General features: G+C 40.3%; 1 protein-coding gene across 1 annotated transcript in view; it reads left to right on the top strand.

The window, feature by feature from the left end:
• The window catches only part of ATF7IP (activating transcription factor 7 interacting protein), a 103,556-nt gene that overhangs the window by 50,874 nt on the left and 36,032 nt on the right, over positions 1-16,650 (top strand). Inside the window, exons 3-4 of the mRNA XM_081082962.1 lie at positions 5,145-6,796; positions 15,830-15,913. Coding sequence (XP_080939088.1) covers positions 5,145-6,796; positions 15,830-15,913 — 1,736 coding nt within the window. The remainder of the gene's footprint in view (positions 1-5,144; positions 6,797-15,829; positions 15,914-16,650) is intronic.

Genomic DNA, 16,650 nt, shown 5'->3' with positions numbered 1-16,650 from the left:
CCACCCACCCCCAGTTCCCCGTCCCAGCCCGGGGCTCAGCCCCGATTGGGCGATCAGGGCCTGCCAGCCGCTGGTCACCATCTGTGGGTCGATCAGCTCCCTCAATGCCTGGGAGCCAGGCGGCAGCCCCGCCCCCCACTGCCACTGCTGGTCGCCGTCTGTGGGGCGATTGGGTCCCCGCTCGCACCCACCTTGGCCTCGCGCCACCTGCTCACCTGCTCCACCATCCTGCCGTGGTCCCACTCTCATCGGGGCCCATTGGGGCCAGTAGTGCCTCCACTGCTGCCCGCTGCCAGCATCACGTGGCTGACGCCTGCCATGTTCCACGTCGTCCCCGCTGGTCAGCGCACGTCATAGTGAGTGGTCGAACTCCCGGTCGAACAATTTGCATATTAGGCTTTTATTATATAGGACTAGAGGCCTGGTGCACAAAAATATGTGCACTTGAGGGGGGTCCCTCAGCCCGGCCTGTACCCTCTCGCAATCTGGGACCCCTTGGGGGAGTCCACCTGCTGGCTTAGGCCCGCTCCCCGGGGGATCGGGCCTAAGCTAGCAGTCAGACATCCCTCTGGCAGCCCAGGAGCCCTCGGCGGACCAGGCCTAAGCTGAAGTCGGACATCCATAGCGCTGCTGAGGAGGCGGGAGAGGCTCCCGCCATCACTGCTGTGCTGGCAGCCATCAGCCTGGCTTGTGGCTGAGCAGAGCTCCCCCCCGTGGGAGTGCACTGACCACCAGGGGGCAGCTCCTGCATTGAGTGTCTGCCCCCTGGTGGTCAGTGTGTGTCCTTGTGACCAGTGATTCCCAGTCGTTCTGCTGTTAGGGTCAATTTGCATATTACCCTTTTATTATATGCCTGGTGCATGGGTGGAGGCTGGCTGGTTTGCCCTGAAGGGTGTCCCGGATCAGGGTGGGGGTCCCACTGGGGTGCCTGGCCAGCCTGGGTGAGGGGCTGAGGGCCGTTTTCAGACTGGCCACACCCCTTTCAGGGAGAGGGGTCCTGCTGGGGTACCTGGCCAGCCTGGGTGAGTGGCTGATGGCTGTTTGCAGGCTGGCCACAGCCCCTTCAGGGTGAGGGTTCCTGCTGGGGTGCCTGGCCAGCCTGGGTGAGGGCCTGAAGGCTGTTTGCAGGCTTATCAAGCCCCCCAGCAGGGAACCTCACCCCTTGAGGGTGTGGCCAGTCTGGGTGAGGGGCTGATGGCTGTTTGCAGGCTGGCCACAGCCCCCAGCCACCCAAGCTCCCAGTGGAGGCTGACTGGAAGCAGGTATCTGAGGTTTATTTATCTTCTCTCATTGAAACTTTGTTGCCTTTAGCAGAGGCCACAGCCAGCCAGGGCAGGCGGGAAGCTTGGCTTCCTCCATCGCCGGGGCAACCAAGCCTCCTGCTTGCTCCAGCTCCGTGGCTGCTGGCTGCCATCTTGGTTGGGTTAATTTGCATATAGTTGCTCTGATTGCCTGGTGGGCATGGCTTGGGGCGTAACTAAGGTATGGTCAATTTGCATGTTTCTCTTTTATTAGATTAGATAGTTTTCATTTCTCTGGTGACTAATGATGTTAAGCCTCTTTTAATGTTCCTTATTCTCTATTGCCTTACTGGCTATTTGAGTATCTTTTAGAGCAATGTTGAGTTTTTTGCCCATTTAAAAATTTTTGTTGTTATTCAGCTGTAACAGCATTTTATATTTTCTAAATGCAAGTTATCATATCAAATACATTATTTGCAAATATATGATTTGCAGATATTTCCCTCTATTGTATAAGTTACTTTTTCACTTTCTTAATGGCAGTCTCTTATTGCTATATTTTTAGTTCTGTTAATCTAGATATGCTTGGTTGTAAATACAATCTTATGTGTTTCTTAAATTTCCCTCCATTGTTCCTTATCTCTATACCTCTTTCCCATTCCTCTATTGTTTTCACTCTCTTACAGTTTTCTTTTTCTTTCTCCGTCTATTTTTTTTACTTCCATCTACTTTCTTAAGCTTATATTTACCATCGGACTTTCTAAACCCATTAGCTTACTGAGAATGAAAACTAGAAGTTAGTCAACTTTTTTCTAATACTTCCAGTAATTGATCTTCTGTGGACTGTACCTGTTCTCAATGTTATAATACACAAATCTAATAAATATAAAAATTAATATGCAGCAAGGATTATTTTGCTTTCTATAGATCATTATTTCAAAAGTACATGAAGTAATGCTTGTAAGATCAATTTGCAGTGAGTCTATAATTAGGTAGCTTCTGTTTCAATTAAAAATAATTTATTGTTGAGGGTATTACAGATGTCTCCCTCCCATTGCCCTACTCAACCTGGTTCTGCCACAGGCCTCACCATCATATTGTCTCACCACCGTATTATTTGTGTCCATAGGTAATGCATATACATTCTTTGGTTAATCTCCCCCGCCACCTACCCCACCCCACCTCTTTCTCTCTGAGATTCGTCATTCAGTTTCATGTTTCCATGCCTCTGGTTCTATTTTATTAATCAGTTTATTTTGTTAATTTGATTCCTTGTTCGTCTATTTTGACTTTTAGATTCAATTGTTGATAGGTATGTTTTATTGTTCATATTTTTGTTCTTGTTCTTCTTTCTCCACTTCGTAAAGAATACCTTTCAACATTTCATGAATTACTAGTTTGGTGATGATGAACCCCTTAGCTTTTGCTTGTCTGTGAAGTTCTTTATCTGACCTACAATTCTAAATAATAGATTTGCTGGGTAGAGTAATCTTGGTTGTAGGTCCTTGCTTTTCATCATGTGAATATTTCTTGTCACACCTTTCTGGCCTGCAGAGTTTCTATTGAGAATTCAGCTGACATTCATATGGGTCAGGGGTGGGCAAACTTTTTGACTCGAGGGCCACAATGGGTTCTTAAACTGGACCTGAGGGCCGGAACAAAAGCATGGATGGAGTGTTTTTGTGAACTAATATAAATTCAAAGTAAACATCATTACATAAAAGGGTACGGTCTTTTTTTTTTTTTTTTTTTTTTAGTTTTATTCATTTCAAACGGGCCAGATCTGGCCCGTGGGCCGTAGTTTGCCCACGGCTGATATGGGTGCTGTCTTATAGGTAACTGACTGTATTTCTCTTGCTGTTTGAGGTTGAATCTCTTTATGATTTTCTCTTTTTATTTAACCTTTGGCATTTTAATTATGATGTGTCTTTGTGTGGCCCTCTTTGGGTTCCTCTTGTTTGGGACTCTATGCTTCCTGGACTTGTAAGTCTATTTCTTTCACCAGGTAGGGGAAGTTTTCTGTCATCATTTCTTCAAATAAGTTTTTAATATCTTGCTATCTCTGTTCTCCTTCTGGCATCACTATAATACGAATTTTGTTATGTTTAAAGTTGTCCCAGAGGCTCCTTACACTGTCTTCATATTTTTGGATTCTTTTTTTTTTTCTTATTGCTTTTCTGATTGGGTGTTTTTTGCTTCCTCATATTTCAAATCGCTGACTTGATTCTTGGCATCCTCTACTGTTGAATCCCTGTACATTATTCTTTATTTCAGTTAGTATATGCTTAATTCATGACTGATCCTTTTTCATGTCTTTGACGTTCTCATAAAGATCCTTGAGCATCCTTATAAGCATTGTTTTGAACTCTGTATCTAGTAGTTTGCTTGCTTCCATTTCATTTAGTTCTTTTTCTGGAGATTTCTTCTGTTCTTTCATTTATAACATAGTTCTTTGTCTCCACATTTTAGCTGCTTCCCTATGTTTGTTTCTCTAGATTAGGTAGAGCTGCTATGTCTAATGGAATTGGTTGAGCATCTTTTTAAAGTAGGTTTCCTATAGGACCCAGTGGCTCAGCCTCCCCAGTCACTTGAACTGGGCACTCTAAGTGTGCCCCTGTGTGGGCTGCGTGCACAGTCTTGTTGTAGTTGAGCCTTGATTGCTGTTGGCATCACTGGGAGGAGTTGACTTCCAGGCCAATTGGCTGTGAGGACCAGCTGCGACTACAGCAGAAGAGCTGTTGTGTATGGGACACCCCTGTGGAGCAGGACTTGCGTCAGTGGGGCTTTGGTGCTCATTGATTCTGCCCCTTGAGTTTGTTGCTCATGGATGTGTAGAGTTATAATCTGGTGAAATCTGAAGCTGTCTACCAGGACCTCCAGGGAGTTGCAAAATTAGCCACTGCCCGGGGCCACCTGTCAGGAACTACAGAGTGATCTGCCAATGGCTGCTACTTGTGGTGGGCATGGAAGTATCCAGGCAAGGCCAAGCTGTGAAGCAAGGAAAGCTGCTGCTAGTGTTGGGTCTTAGGCCTCTTATTGATAGGTCAGTGGCGTGCTGATGTCTGCTGCTGCTTGTTTGAGAGGTTTTAGCTAAGTTTGATACCTGAGCCAGGACAGGCCACTCATATGGAAAAGCCTCTGTGAACAGCTTGAGTGAGGCTGCAAATGTGGTGGTGTGGGGTCTCAGGGAATTACCAGGGTGGAGTGAACAGTGTGAGCCAGTCTGATGGAAACTCAGATATGGCTGCCAGTCAACTCTGTGATGAAGGAGGTCTCAGCATAGGAACAGTGACGCTGCAAACACCCCTGTTTGGCAGAAAACTGCCCCCAAGTTGTTGCTCCTATGCCAGACAGTCCAGTTCCTCCCCATTTTTCTCTGGATCCCCTCAAGCCTTTATGCTAGTGCTGGTCCTCAGAGGTAGTGAGTCCGAGTAAGTCCATCTGCCAGCCCTTTAAGAGGAACTGGCTGGGTCTCCAGCAGCCTCCATGTTATGCAGCCACATTCCCTGCTGGTCTTTATAGCCCAAAGTTACAAAGACTTCTCTTTCTAGCCCTGCAACCCTGGGTTGGAATCTGGTGTGGGGCTGGGACCCCTTACTCCTCACAAGAGACCTCCACTGTTTAGATATCTTTCTGATGACAAAAATGCCACATGTGGGTGTTTGACCAGCCCGGTCCATACCTCTGCCCCTCCTACCAGTCTCAGTGTACATTCTTCTTTACTTCTCTAGTTGTAGGACTTCCATTCAGCCAGATTTCAGGTGATTCTGAATTATGGTGATTCTGTATTTTAGTTGTAATTTTGATGTGGTTGTGGGAGGCAGTGAGTATTGGCGTTTACCTACGCCATCTTGGTTCTCTTGTTTCAATTATTAAACTCTGTCTCTCTCTTTCTTTTTAAAGATTCAAAATGGATAGTATAGAAGAACCTCAGAAAAAAGTCTTTAAGGCTCGAAAAACAATGAGAGTGAGTGATCGTCAACAACTGGATGCAGTGTACAAGGTCAAAGAAGAACTATTGAAAACTGATGTCAAGCTGTTAAATGGCAATCATGAAAATGGAGATGTGGACCCAACCTCACCTTTGGAGAATATGGATTATATTAATGACAAGGATGAGGTGAATGGCCTTGAAGAACTTTGTTTTAATCCTGAGAAAAGTAAATCAGAATGGAAAGAAACACCTTGTATCTTAAATGTTAATGTAAAAAACAATTCAGATGATGATTTAAAGCATGAATCTTTGTCTCCTAGTAGTAAAACTCCTGAACTAAACTCTAAAGTGACCACTGAACCAGCTCCTGGTGATCCACCTTCAGGTGATTTGGATACTGGAGATCTGCCAGCCTCTGGAGATACGGCCTCTGAAGTATCAACCTCTGGTGATCCCACCTCTAGTGTTCCCACCTTTGGTGATGCCACTTCTGGTATTCCAACCTCTGATGAGCCTGCCTCTAGTGATCCCAACTCTGGTGATCCAGCCTCTGCTGAACCCGTCTCCGATGAGCGGGTCTTTACTGAAAACCCAGATATGGCTGCCAGTCAACACTCCAGTGAGCTGGTCGCTGGTGAACCGATGTCTGGGGAGCCAGTCTCTGGTGAACTGGTCTCCAGTGAACCAGTCCCTGGTGAACTGGTCTCTAGTGAACCAGTCTCCAGTGATCCAGTCTCTGATAATTCAGCTTCTGATGATCTGGCCTCTGGAACACTGGCCTCTGATGATGCAGCTTCTGGTGATCTGGCTTCTGGTGGTCCAGCCTGCGGTGATCTAACTTCTGGTGATCAGGTCTCTGGTGATCTGGCCTCCGGTGATCTGATCTCTGATGAACCAATTGCTGATAAACCAACTTCTGAATCAGCCTTTGATTCCACTTTTGAATCGAGTTCTGTACCAGTTTGTGTGCCAGTTCCTGACACTGACAATACAGAACCTAGTAGCAATAAAGGTGATGATTTTCTTGAACAAAATGGGGATGATGAAAAGTTAGATGAAATTTTCTCATTTGATAAGAGTAAAAAAGGTGATAGTAATATTGATGCTGCTGAAGAAACTCTAGAAGCAGGTGATACAATTGTTTGTTCAGCTCCACCTCCTGAAAATGAAAAGGTAGAGGAAGATGCTGTCACAGAACCTGTTCTTGGAGAGGAGGATATATCTAGCAGTATGGAAATTGACCAAAGTGAAAAGAATGAAGGTGAAAATTCTGCAGACCTTGCAGAAACCATTAGTGAAAATGTTATAAAAGATGACAAAAATGAGAATATATTAGAAAGTACAGATTCTATGGAGACAGATGAAATTATTCCTATTTTGGAAAAGCTTGCACCTGCTGAAGATGAACTTACTTGCTTTTCTAAAACTTGTCTTCTTCCAATTGATGAAACAAATCCAGATTTGGAAGAGAAGATGGAAAGTTCTTTTGGTTCACCATCTAAACAAGAAAGTAGTGAGAGTTTGCCAAAAGAAGCCTTTTTGGTCCTCTCTGATGAAGAGGATATTTCAGGTGAAAAAGATGAGTCTGAAGCTGTGTCACAAAATGAGTCATGCTCTCCAGGTTAGCATATTATTTACATTAAAAATTTTTTGATTAGCTTTAATAAACTTAAATAAAACATTCTCATAAAGACATATTTCTTTTAGTTGCAGAGAAAGTTGAGATTGATGGTGGCTAGAATGATCTCTTAACTTGATAGATTCTTAACTTCACAGAATTCAGAATTACAAAGTATCCACTTTGAATGGCATTGTGTGAAGCCCTAAGGGAGCTAAAGAAGAAAATATGCACCTTGCCCTTAAGGCAGTGGTTCTCAACCTTCCTAATGCCGCGACCCTTTAATACAGTTCCTCATGTTGTGGTGACCCCCAACCATAAAATTATTTTCGTTGTTACTTCATAACTGTAGTTTTGCTACTGTTATAAATAGTAATGTAAATACTTGATATGCAGGATGTATTTTCATTGTTACAAATTGAACATAATTAAAGCATAGTGATTAATCACAAAAACAATATGTAATTATATATGTATTTTCCGATGGTCTTAGGCGAGCCCTGTGAAAGGGTCGTTCGACCCCCAAAGGGGTCGCGACCCACAGGTTGAGAACCGCTGCCTTAAGGTATTTATGTTTAGGAAGAGAGAGAGGATAACACTATGAGACAACAATTTCAAGTCAGTGCATACTTGATCAAAGTCCTAGGAATTGTTCTTGCTATCACTTAGCAACCAAATAACTTAGAATACAAAAACCTACTAGCTTATTTGCTTCAAGTGTTACAAATCACATTTTACAATTAATTTTCCCATTAACATCTGATTTCTTTTAATATTCTTTGGGGAATGACACCATCATTGCTGGAAGTTTTCAGAAACCTTGAAACCTGGTTATCTATTTGATGAAGACCTCATCCATTTGTTTCCACAGCCCTCTTGATTTTACCCAATCTTCTTTCTTCCCTCTCATGTTTTGAATGATCTCTATAAACTAAATCTCTAGAATAGTGGTTTTCAACCTTGGCTGCACATTAGAATCACCTGGGAATCTTTTTAAAATCCTGATTTCTGGGCCTCATCCTCCAGAATTCTGTTTCTTTGTTATGGGGTGAGGCCACAACATTAGTAACAAAGAAACAGAATTTCCAGAAGATGAGGCCCAGAAATCAGGATTTTAAAAAGATCCCCAGGTGATTCTAATGTGCAGCCAAGGTTAAGAACCACTGCGCAAGGAGAGATGAGGAAAATCCCACTTGCTTTTGTGGTCAAACTCAAATATTCATATATGAAATTTTCTTAGTTCCTTTCAGAAGTTGCTCCCTTTGTGTTCTATTGCATTCTGTTAGAGTGCTCTTTAAAATGTTTAAATGACTTTTATTAATACCTGCCCAAGGCTATTAGAGCAGTGGTTCTCAACCTTCCTAATGCCGCGACACTTTAATACGGTTCCTCATGTTGTGGTGACCCCCAATTTCATTGTTACAAATTGAACATAATTAAAGCATAGTGATTAATCACAAAAACAATATTTAATTTATATGTGTTTTCCGATGGTCTTAGGCGACTCCTGTGAAAGGGTCGTTCGATCCCCAAAGGGGTCTCGACCCATAGGTTGAGAACTGCTGTGTTAGAGCTTTCTGAGATGCTGGGGTCCAACCCCAGTGGGTCCAGGGGGTCCCCAAAGGTGTGGACGGAGTCGGCGAAGAAGGAATGACACGGAGGCAGCGTTCAGTTGATCATCATAGCCGGGTTCTCTTGTCAGGGTCTCCTGCCAAGTTCTGGTCTGGATCTCCAGCGAAGTTCTGGCTAGGATCTCCAGCCAGGTTCTGTGTCCATGTTCTCTTGCTAGGTTCTCCAGCCAGGTTCTCCAGATTCTCCAGCCAGGTTCTGTAGCCATGTTCCCTCCCTAGGTTCTCCAGCCAGGTTCTGTCCAGGTTCTGGTCAGGTTCTCTTGCCAATTTCTGTAGTCAGGTTCAGTCCAGGATCTTTTGCCATGTTCTCTCCAGCGAAGTTCTTCTGTCTGTAGGTTCTGTGTAGGTGCTGTCTTCTTTCTGTCTCCTAAGTTCTGTGTCTTGCTGTCTTATTACATCTGTATTTATACCAGTTGATTCAATCCTATCAATCTCTATTACAAAGGTTAGGGCGTTTCTTATCTCAATTCCAGGGAGTAAAGATTATGTAGCTTAAGCATGATTGTTTGTAGTTAAAGTGATTAATTACCCACCTGGCACTTAGTTAAGGAGTTTCATCCCCTCCCTGACTTCAGGGAAAAATTCCTACCTGGGGAAACAACCTTTCTAGGAGAGGCATCCCCTCCCTGACTTCAGGGAAAAATTCCTACCTGGGGAAACAACCTTTCTCGGAGAGGTGACCTTGGTTAAAACACACAGCGCTAAGGGGAGCAAACATATTAAGAACAGTATGCCATATATGCCAGGTCCCTTGAAACAGCAAGCAGGGACCGGCTCCCGTCACTGAGAGGAGTGACTTTATAGTATGAAACACAGCCTCTGGGTCCTAGTTTGTTCAAAGAATGAAAACATGAGGCAGAACTCAGAGACACAGAAGATTCCCCTCTTCCCCCCCAATATATTATATCAGGTTTTGGAGGTAGAGATTTTTTATTATTAAATGATGACTTTATTTCTAAAGAGCATTTATTCATAAAGAGCCAGGCTCTTTATGATTCTGGGGATTTAAAGATAAAATTTAGTATTTGCCCTCAGGGTGTAGACAATAATTAAAACACAGGGCATTAAATACAAGGCTATGAATATAGTAATTATGTTAAATTGGTATTTTGGGTTTTTACAGGAGAATATAAGATGTATTCAGGAAAGCACTTGCCTTTCACTATCTGTATAACAGGACTTTAAGGAAGAGTATTCCTTTTTTTGGCAGCTTTGTCCTTACTGCTCAGCCCAGAAACCTTGGAGCCATTTTTTCCCCTTCATATCCCATATCCAGTCCATCAGGATGGCCTGTTAGCTTTATCTTCAGAATAGATCTAGAATTCATCTTCACAGCTTTTATTCCTATGCTAAGCCCCTACTATCAAGCCAGAATACTTCTTGGGTTATAGTAAGTGCTCAGTAAATATTTGTGGAGTGAATGAATACTTGGTGCTTTAAGAGATGTATATCAAGGAGGACCTTCGTTCTAAGGCTAAAGCATTCTGATAGCATATATGCATACAAGTTCTTTGGTTGATCTCTTCCCACCTCACCTTCCCTCTGAGATTCAACAGTCTGTTTCATGCTTCTATGTCTCTGGATCTATTTTGTTCAACAGTTTTTATTCATTAGATTCCACATATGAGTGCAGTCATGTGATACTTACCTTTCTCTGACTGGCTTATTTCACTTAGCATAATACTCTCCAGGTGCCTCCAGGCTGTCTCAAAGGGTCAGAGATTCTTCTTTTTTATAGCTGCATAGTATTCCATGTTATAAATGTACCACAGCTTTTTTATCTACTCATCTACTGATAGGTACTTGGGCTGTTTCAAGATCTTAGCTATTATAAATTGTACTCCTATGAAAATAGGGGTTCATACATTCTTTCTGATTGGTGTTTTGGGTTTCTTAGGTTGTATTCCTAGAAGTGGGATCACTGGGTCAAATGGCAGTTCCATATTTAATTTTTTAAGGGAACTCCATACTGTTTTCCATAATGGCTGTACCAGTCTGCATTCCCACCAGCAGTGTATTAGTGTTCCCTTTTCTCTACATCCTCTCCAGCATTTATCATTTATTGATTTATTGATGGTAGCCATTCTGAAAGGAATGAGGTGATACCTCATTGTCATTTTAATTTGCACCTCTCTGATGATTAGTGATTTTGAGCATTTTTTCATGTCTTTTGGCCATCTGTATGTCTTCTTTAGAGAAATGTCTATTCAGGTCTTATGCCCACTTTTTAATTGTATTGCTTGTCTTCCCTTTGTTAAATTGTCTGACTTCCTTATATGTTTTTGATATTAATCCTTTATCAGATGTATCAAGCCAAATATGTTCTCCCATACAGTAGGCTCGCTTTGCATTTTGTTGATGGTTTCTTTTGCTATGAAGAAGCTTTTTATTTTGATGTTGTCCCATTTGTTTATTTTCTCCTTAGTTTCCATTGCTCCTAGATGTATCCTCAAATATATTGCTACAAGAGATGTCTGAGATTTTGCTGCCTATGGTTTCTTCTAGGATTTTTATGGTTTCACATCCAGTCTTTTATCCATTTTGATTTTTTTCTTGTGTATGGTGTAAGTTGGTGATCTAGTTTAATTATTTTGCATGTGTCTGTCCAATTTTCCCAACACCATTTATTTAAGAGACTATCTTGACTCCATTGTATGCTCTTGCCTCTTTTGTCTAATGTTGTTTTTTGAGGTCTCTGTAATTTAATAGGGATTACATTGAATCTATTGCTTTGGGTAGTAACATTTTAATGATGTTAATTCTCCCAATCCATGAACATGGTATATTCTTCGGCTTGTTTATATCTTCCTCTATGTCTTTTTTTCAATGTCCTGTAGTTTTCCCAATACAAGTCTTTTACCTTGTTGGTTAAATTTATTCCTAAGTATATTAATTTTTTTGTTCCAATGGTAATTGGGATTGTTTGTTTAATTTCTCTTAATGAGAATTCATTATTGGTGTATAAAAATGCCATTGATTTCTGAGTGTTAATTTTGTATCCAGCTAGATTGCCAAATTCATTTAAATCTAGGAGTTTTTTTGGTGGAATCTTTAGGGTTTTCTATGTACAATATCATGTATCTGATATTGATATTGTATCATGAATAATGAGAGGTTTACTTCCTCCTTTTCAATTTGAATGCCTTTTATTTCTTCTTGTCTGATCGCTGTGGCTAGCACTTCCAGTACTATGTTGAATAAGAGTGGTGAAAGTAGGCATCCCTGTCTCGTTCCTGTTCCTAGGGGAAATGGCTTTAGTTTTTGCCCATTGAGTATGATGTTGGTTGTAGGTTTGTCATATATGGCCTTTATTATGTTAAGATATGATCCCTCTATTTCCAGTTTGCTGAGAGTTTTTATCCAAGACTAGAGACCTGGTGCACAAAATTTGTGCACTCGGGGGGTCCCTCAGCCCAGCCTGCACCCTCTTGCAGTCCGGGAGCCCTCAGGAGATGTCTGACTGACGGCTTTGGCCCACTCCCCTAAGCCGTCAGTCGGACATCCTTAGCGCTGCTGTGGAGGCGGGAGAGGCTCCTGCTGCCACTGCTGCACTTGCCAGCCATGAGCTCGGCTTCTGGCTGAGCGGTGCTCCCCCTGTGGGTACGCATTGAGTGTCTGCCCCCTGCTGGTCAGTGCGCATCATAGTGACTGTTCGTTCTGCTGTTTGGTCGATTTGCATATTAGTCTTTTATTATATAGGATGAGGATTGAACCCCTAAGTTAGTGGCTGCACACCAAATTTTGTGCATTGGCCCTTTAGTGGGTGCCTGCATTTCCAGTCATCTGAATCCTGCTGCTTTTCACAGCCAGTTGTTATATGGCCACATTTCTCAGTTCTGGTGCTCTGGGCTGGGCCACTGAGCTTGTGGTTTAGACCCTAGAGTTCTCAGTGGGAATGCCCCACAGTTGAGACATCTCTCTGGAAATTCAGATGCTGTCTGTGGAAGCCTCGACAGTCCTTTCGCACCTTTGCACTTCCTACAAGTCTCTATGCAGTCTCTACTTTCCGTCCTTGGTTATCAGGGTTCCCTCCAGCTAGTCTTCAATTGATTATTCTGGATGGTGTTTCTGTATTTTAGTTGTAATTCCAGTTTGGTCCTTGTAGCTTCCACTTACTCTGCTGCCATTTTGGGAAGGAATTTTTTGTTTTGTTTTAAATGTTCTTACAGAGCCAATAATCTAAGGCAGAGGATTGGCAAATTATGGCCTTAGGCCTTGTGTGTTTTTGTCAGTAAAGTTTTATTGGGATATAGCCAGACCCACTTGTTTACCTTTTTTTTTTTGTCATTGATTAAATAAAAAATGTTTGCCAAACCCTGATCCAAGGCAACAGTTTTGTCTATATTTTCTTGGAGTAAAGTTCTATAGAAGGTAATTCTGAAAATGGGAAATTTAATTTCCTGCTATAAATTCTGTCTTTTAATCCTCTATAGCATACCTTTTCTACCTTTATTTAATGGAATCTTATTAAAATAATGGTTATCAGATAGATATTAAACATTTTGTCTCAGCTCTTTTCCCATAGATTTTTAGGATTACTAAAGTTTTAAGATGTAGTACCTGCTCCTAAGGAGCTTACTGTCTAGTCCAGGGATTTTCCACCTTTTTCATCTCATGGCACATATAAAGTAATTACTAAAATTCTGTGGCATACCAAAATATATATTATATTTTTTGTCAATGTAACATTAAAAACAGGTATAGTTTTGATTCATGCACAATGGACGGGTATTATGTTTGCTGTTGTCATTTTTTTATTTGACAATCTAAGGGAAAAGAGGTCAGTACCCCTGACTAAATAGTCAGGTATTGCATATTTGTTTGTTGTGTGTTTTGTTTCTTTTGTTAATCCTCACCCAAGGATATTTTACCCATTTATTTTTAGAGTGGGTGAAAGGGCGGGAGGAAGGGGAGGGAGGAAAGGGAGGGAGGGAGGGAGGGAGGGAGAAATATTGATATGTGAGACACATAGATTGGTTGTCTCTCGAATGCCAACTGTGGGGTGGGGATTGAACCTGCAACCCAGGTATGTGCCATTAACTGTGAACCAAACCCAGGACCCTTCTGTTCATGTGTTTACTCTCTAACCATTGTGCAGTACCAGCCAAGGCAGGCATTGCATGTTTTAAAAATTCTTATAGTACATCAGTATGCTGCACCACACTGGTTGAAAATTGCTGGTCTAGTCTGATTGAAAGAATCCCACACTTAGAACTGTTTATTAAACATGGCAGTTTGTAATGAGGCTATACTCAATACCAGAAGAATTACAGCAGAAACTATCTGTGAATGAAGGCAGTTTTAAGCATCCAGATGAGTTTCAGAAGTCTCAGGAACTACTTTAAATTATATATAAAAATGTATGTACATGGGCCTTTGTTTATTATTCTGGGTTGAAGGAGGTACACTCAGATTCTCTTGAGACTTTAGGAACAAAAAATTAAAGAAATATAGGGCCTTACTCCTTTCTGTAGAATCTGTTAATACCATTTTTCTTATCCAGAGTTCTTTAAATAAAACTAGAATATAAATTTTAATTCTATGTGTCTATTCTAAAATCCTAATGAGTATTTTAAGGGGTGAGAATCCAGGCATATCTTCTAAGCATATATGGAAAATGGAAATTAGGTGATAGGAGGAGGTTTTGAGTAAAATGAAAGAATCTTAAGCTAAGCTTGATATACCTGTAAGACAAGAGGGAGCTAATATATGCATAAAAGAGGTAGACTAAACCAGGCCAATTGCCTCTGCTGTGTTCTAGATTATCTGGCTTGCAGTTACCCTAATTGGAGCCATGGCTAATTTTGTTCTTTGAGTTATAAGATGATTTGCTCAACAAAGACTGTAAACCTTCATTACGGACAACCCAGTTTACTCGTGTGTCTGGAAACTGGGGACTAGGAAACTCAGGACCTGTCATCATTTTCAGTATTAACATCAGAAATATTTGGAAAACTAAATACTACTGTATATAGAAAAAATGCTTTGTAATGAGTTTGTAGCCTACAAGGGAGCAAAATAAATTTTCATTTAATTGAAACTAGGATTGAGGCATGAGATTTTAAAAACATTTCTAATGAGCATAGGATGATAAATGGAAAGTTAATATTCTAATACTCATTTATTTTAAAGTTTAAAAATAGTTTTAATCTATATATATATGTATATATATATATATACATATATATATATATAGTGCTAGCTTCTTTGTTTTATTTTGCTTTGTTTTACTATAGTCACATTTTACAACTTTATTGTTTTATTAGTGTGAAAATTGTATTTGTAAGAGCTTTAATAGGTTCATCTGTGATCCTGGTCTTTGCCTGTTTCCACTTAAAAGGTCTTTTAAGTTTTCTTTAACTCGACTTTCTACCCACAGGGCTGTTGGGATGAAAACCCTGGTGTTTGCATAAGAAATGCCATATCAAAATTTTTATATAGTGCACCTTGTGATTGCTTATTTTATTTTGGTTGCAGAATATGATTAAACAGCATGCCTTATTGAAGCGACTAGGGAGCCAGTTGCAGTGATGTAAAGGGGGATAAAACGGAAGCCCAAACATATTTGTGATTTGTTCTTCTCTCCCATTTAATGATTGATTAGTAGATGAGATATAGGTTGATTGGCCAAAGGCTATTTGTGGTACCTCTGGGATTTTGTTAGAGCAGTGAAATTGTATAGACACTTTTAACAATATTTTTGGGTAGCACTCATTAATTGTTGTATTTTAAATGCCTCTAGTGAAAACAGCTTATCTGAACTTTACTTTCCTCATCTATATGATGACAAAAATATTGTGTATAGTGTAAACTTATACCGAGTATATGAAATAATATTATGTTAAGCACCTAGCTTGGTTGTTGGGACTGGTATCAAAGTAGCTATTACTTTTAAGTAAAATGATCATTATTTTTAGGATAGCTTTTCCATTCCTCCTTTATGAACTGTCCCATAACCATTGAATAACAATGGTTCAACCTGTCTGGTCAAAATAATTAGGTGTTTTGGCAGTAGTTTGCCGGTGGTTTGTAATAGTCATAATCCCTTTTTTAGTTTTAGTAATTAAATGTAAGGAGTCTAATTGCTTTATGGTAGTTCTTAATATATTTTAGTAATCTGTGGCTGACAGTAAATTACTAAGTAGGAGTATTTATTTTAAAAAATCTGTACTATTAATTTTTGTCCATGTTAAGAGATTATTATGAATTTGTAGGAACACTTGAAAGTGGACTTGGTCATTCATTTCTACCAGTTTATGCTCCCTTTTAATTCCTAAAATTTCATATCTTGAGACTGATTTCATAAACAATTATTAACTGAATATTTATACCAAAAGTGTAAATTTTCATGTGCTGTTATGAATTCTAATGGAAGTAATGTTTTCTGTTCTCTTTTTTGTTACAGAGGTTCAAAATAATGAAAAGGACAGGAAACCAGAGGAAGAAGAGCAAGTAGTAGTACATGAAGATGAAAGAACTTCTAAGAAAAGTAAGCATGTACAAAAAAACTGAACTGGTTTGAAAAATAGTAAATCATTCATTCTAGTTTGAAGACTGTGGACTATACTTTTATGTCCATGAGATGATTATAAAATTTTGCAATTTAAGTAAGCCACCGTTAAATCATTTTGTTGATGGCTAAGGATCTTTGAAAAGATTATTTTATAAACTTCAGTGTTTTATTTTATTTATACTTTCTCTTGTTCCATAAGAAAGATTTAAGCTTAATATTTAGGTACTGTCTTAATATCTTGAGAGAAATTGTTTTAGATTTATGTTTAAAGCATGAGACTATAAGGATTTTTTCTGGGGTGATGTTAGTGAATGGAAGTATGTGTCTCACTCTCCTTAAGGTTCTTAAACTTTGTGGGAAACGATGGGACTGAGTATTATTAAGTTTATAGGAAGATCATTGGACTAGAAGTCAGGAAACCTGGGTTCTGTAACTATCCCTTCATACTGCTCTCTATGTATGACTTAAAGTTATGATTATAAGTGAAGTCATGGCAGTGATGGCGAACCTATGACACGTGTGTCCGAGGTGACACGCGAACTTATTTTTTTGGTTGATTTTTCTTTGTTAAATGGCATTTAAATATATAAAATAAATATCAAAAATATAAATCTTTGTTTTACTATGGTTGCAAATATAAAAAAATTTCTATATGTGACACGGCACCAGAGTTAAGTTAGAGTTTGTCAAAATGCTGACACGCCGAGCTCAAA

The sequence above is a fragment of the Myotis nattereri genome, assembly GCF_964212035.1.
Source record: "Myotis nattereri genome assembly, chromosome: 2".
Taxonomy (NCBI): Eukaryota; Metazoa; Chordata; class Mammalia; order Chiroptera; family Vespertilionidae; genus Myotis; species Myotis nattereri.
The sequence above is the reverse complement of the archived record's forward strand: the minus strand, read 5'-3'. Positions and strand labels throughout refer to the sequence as shown.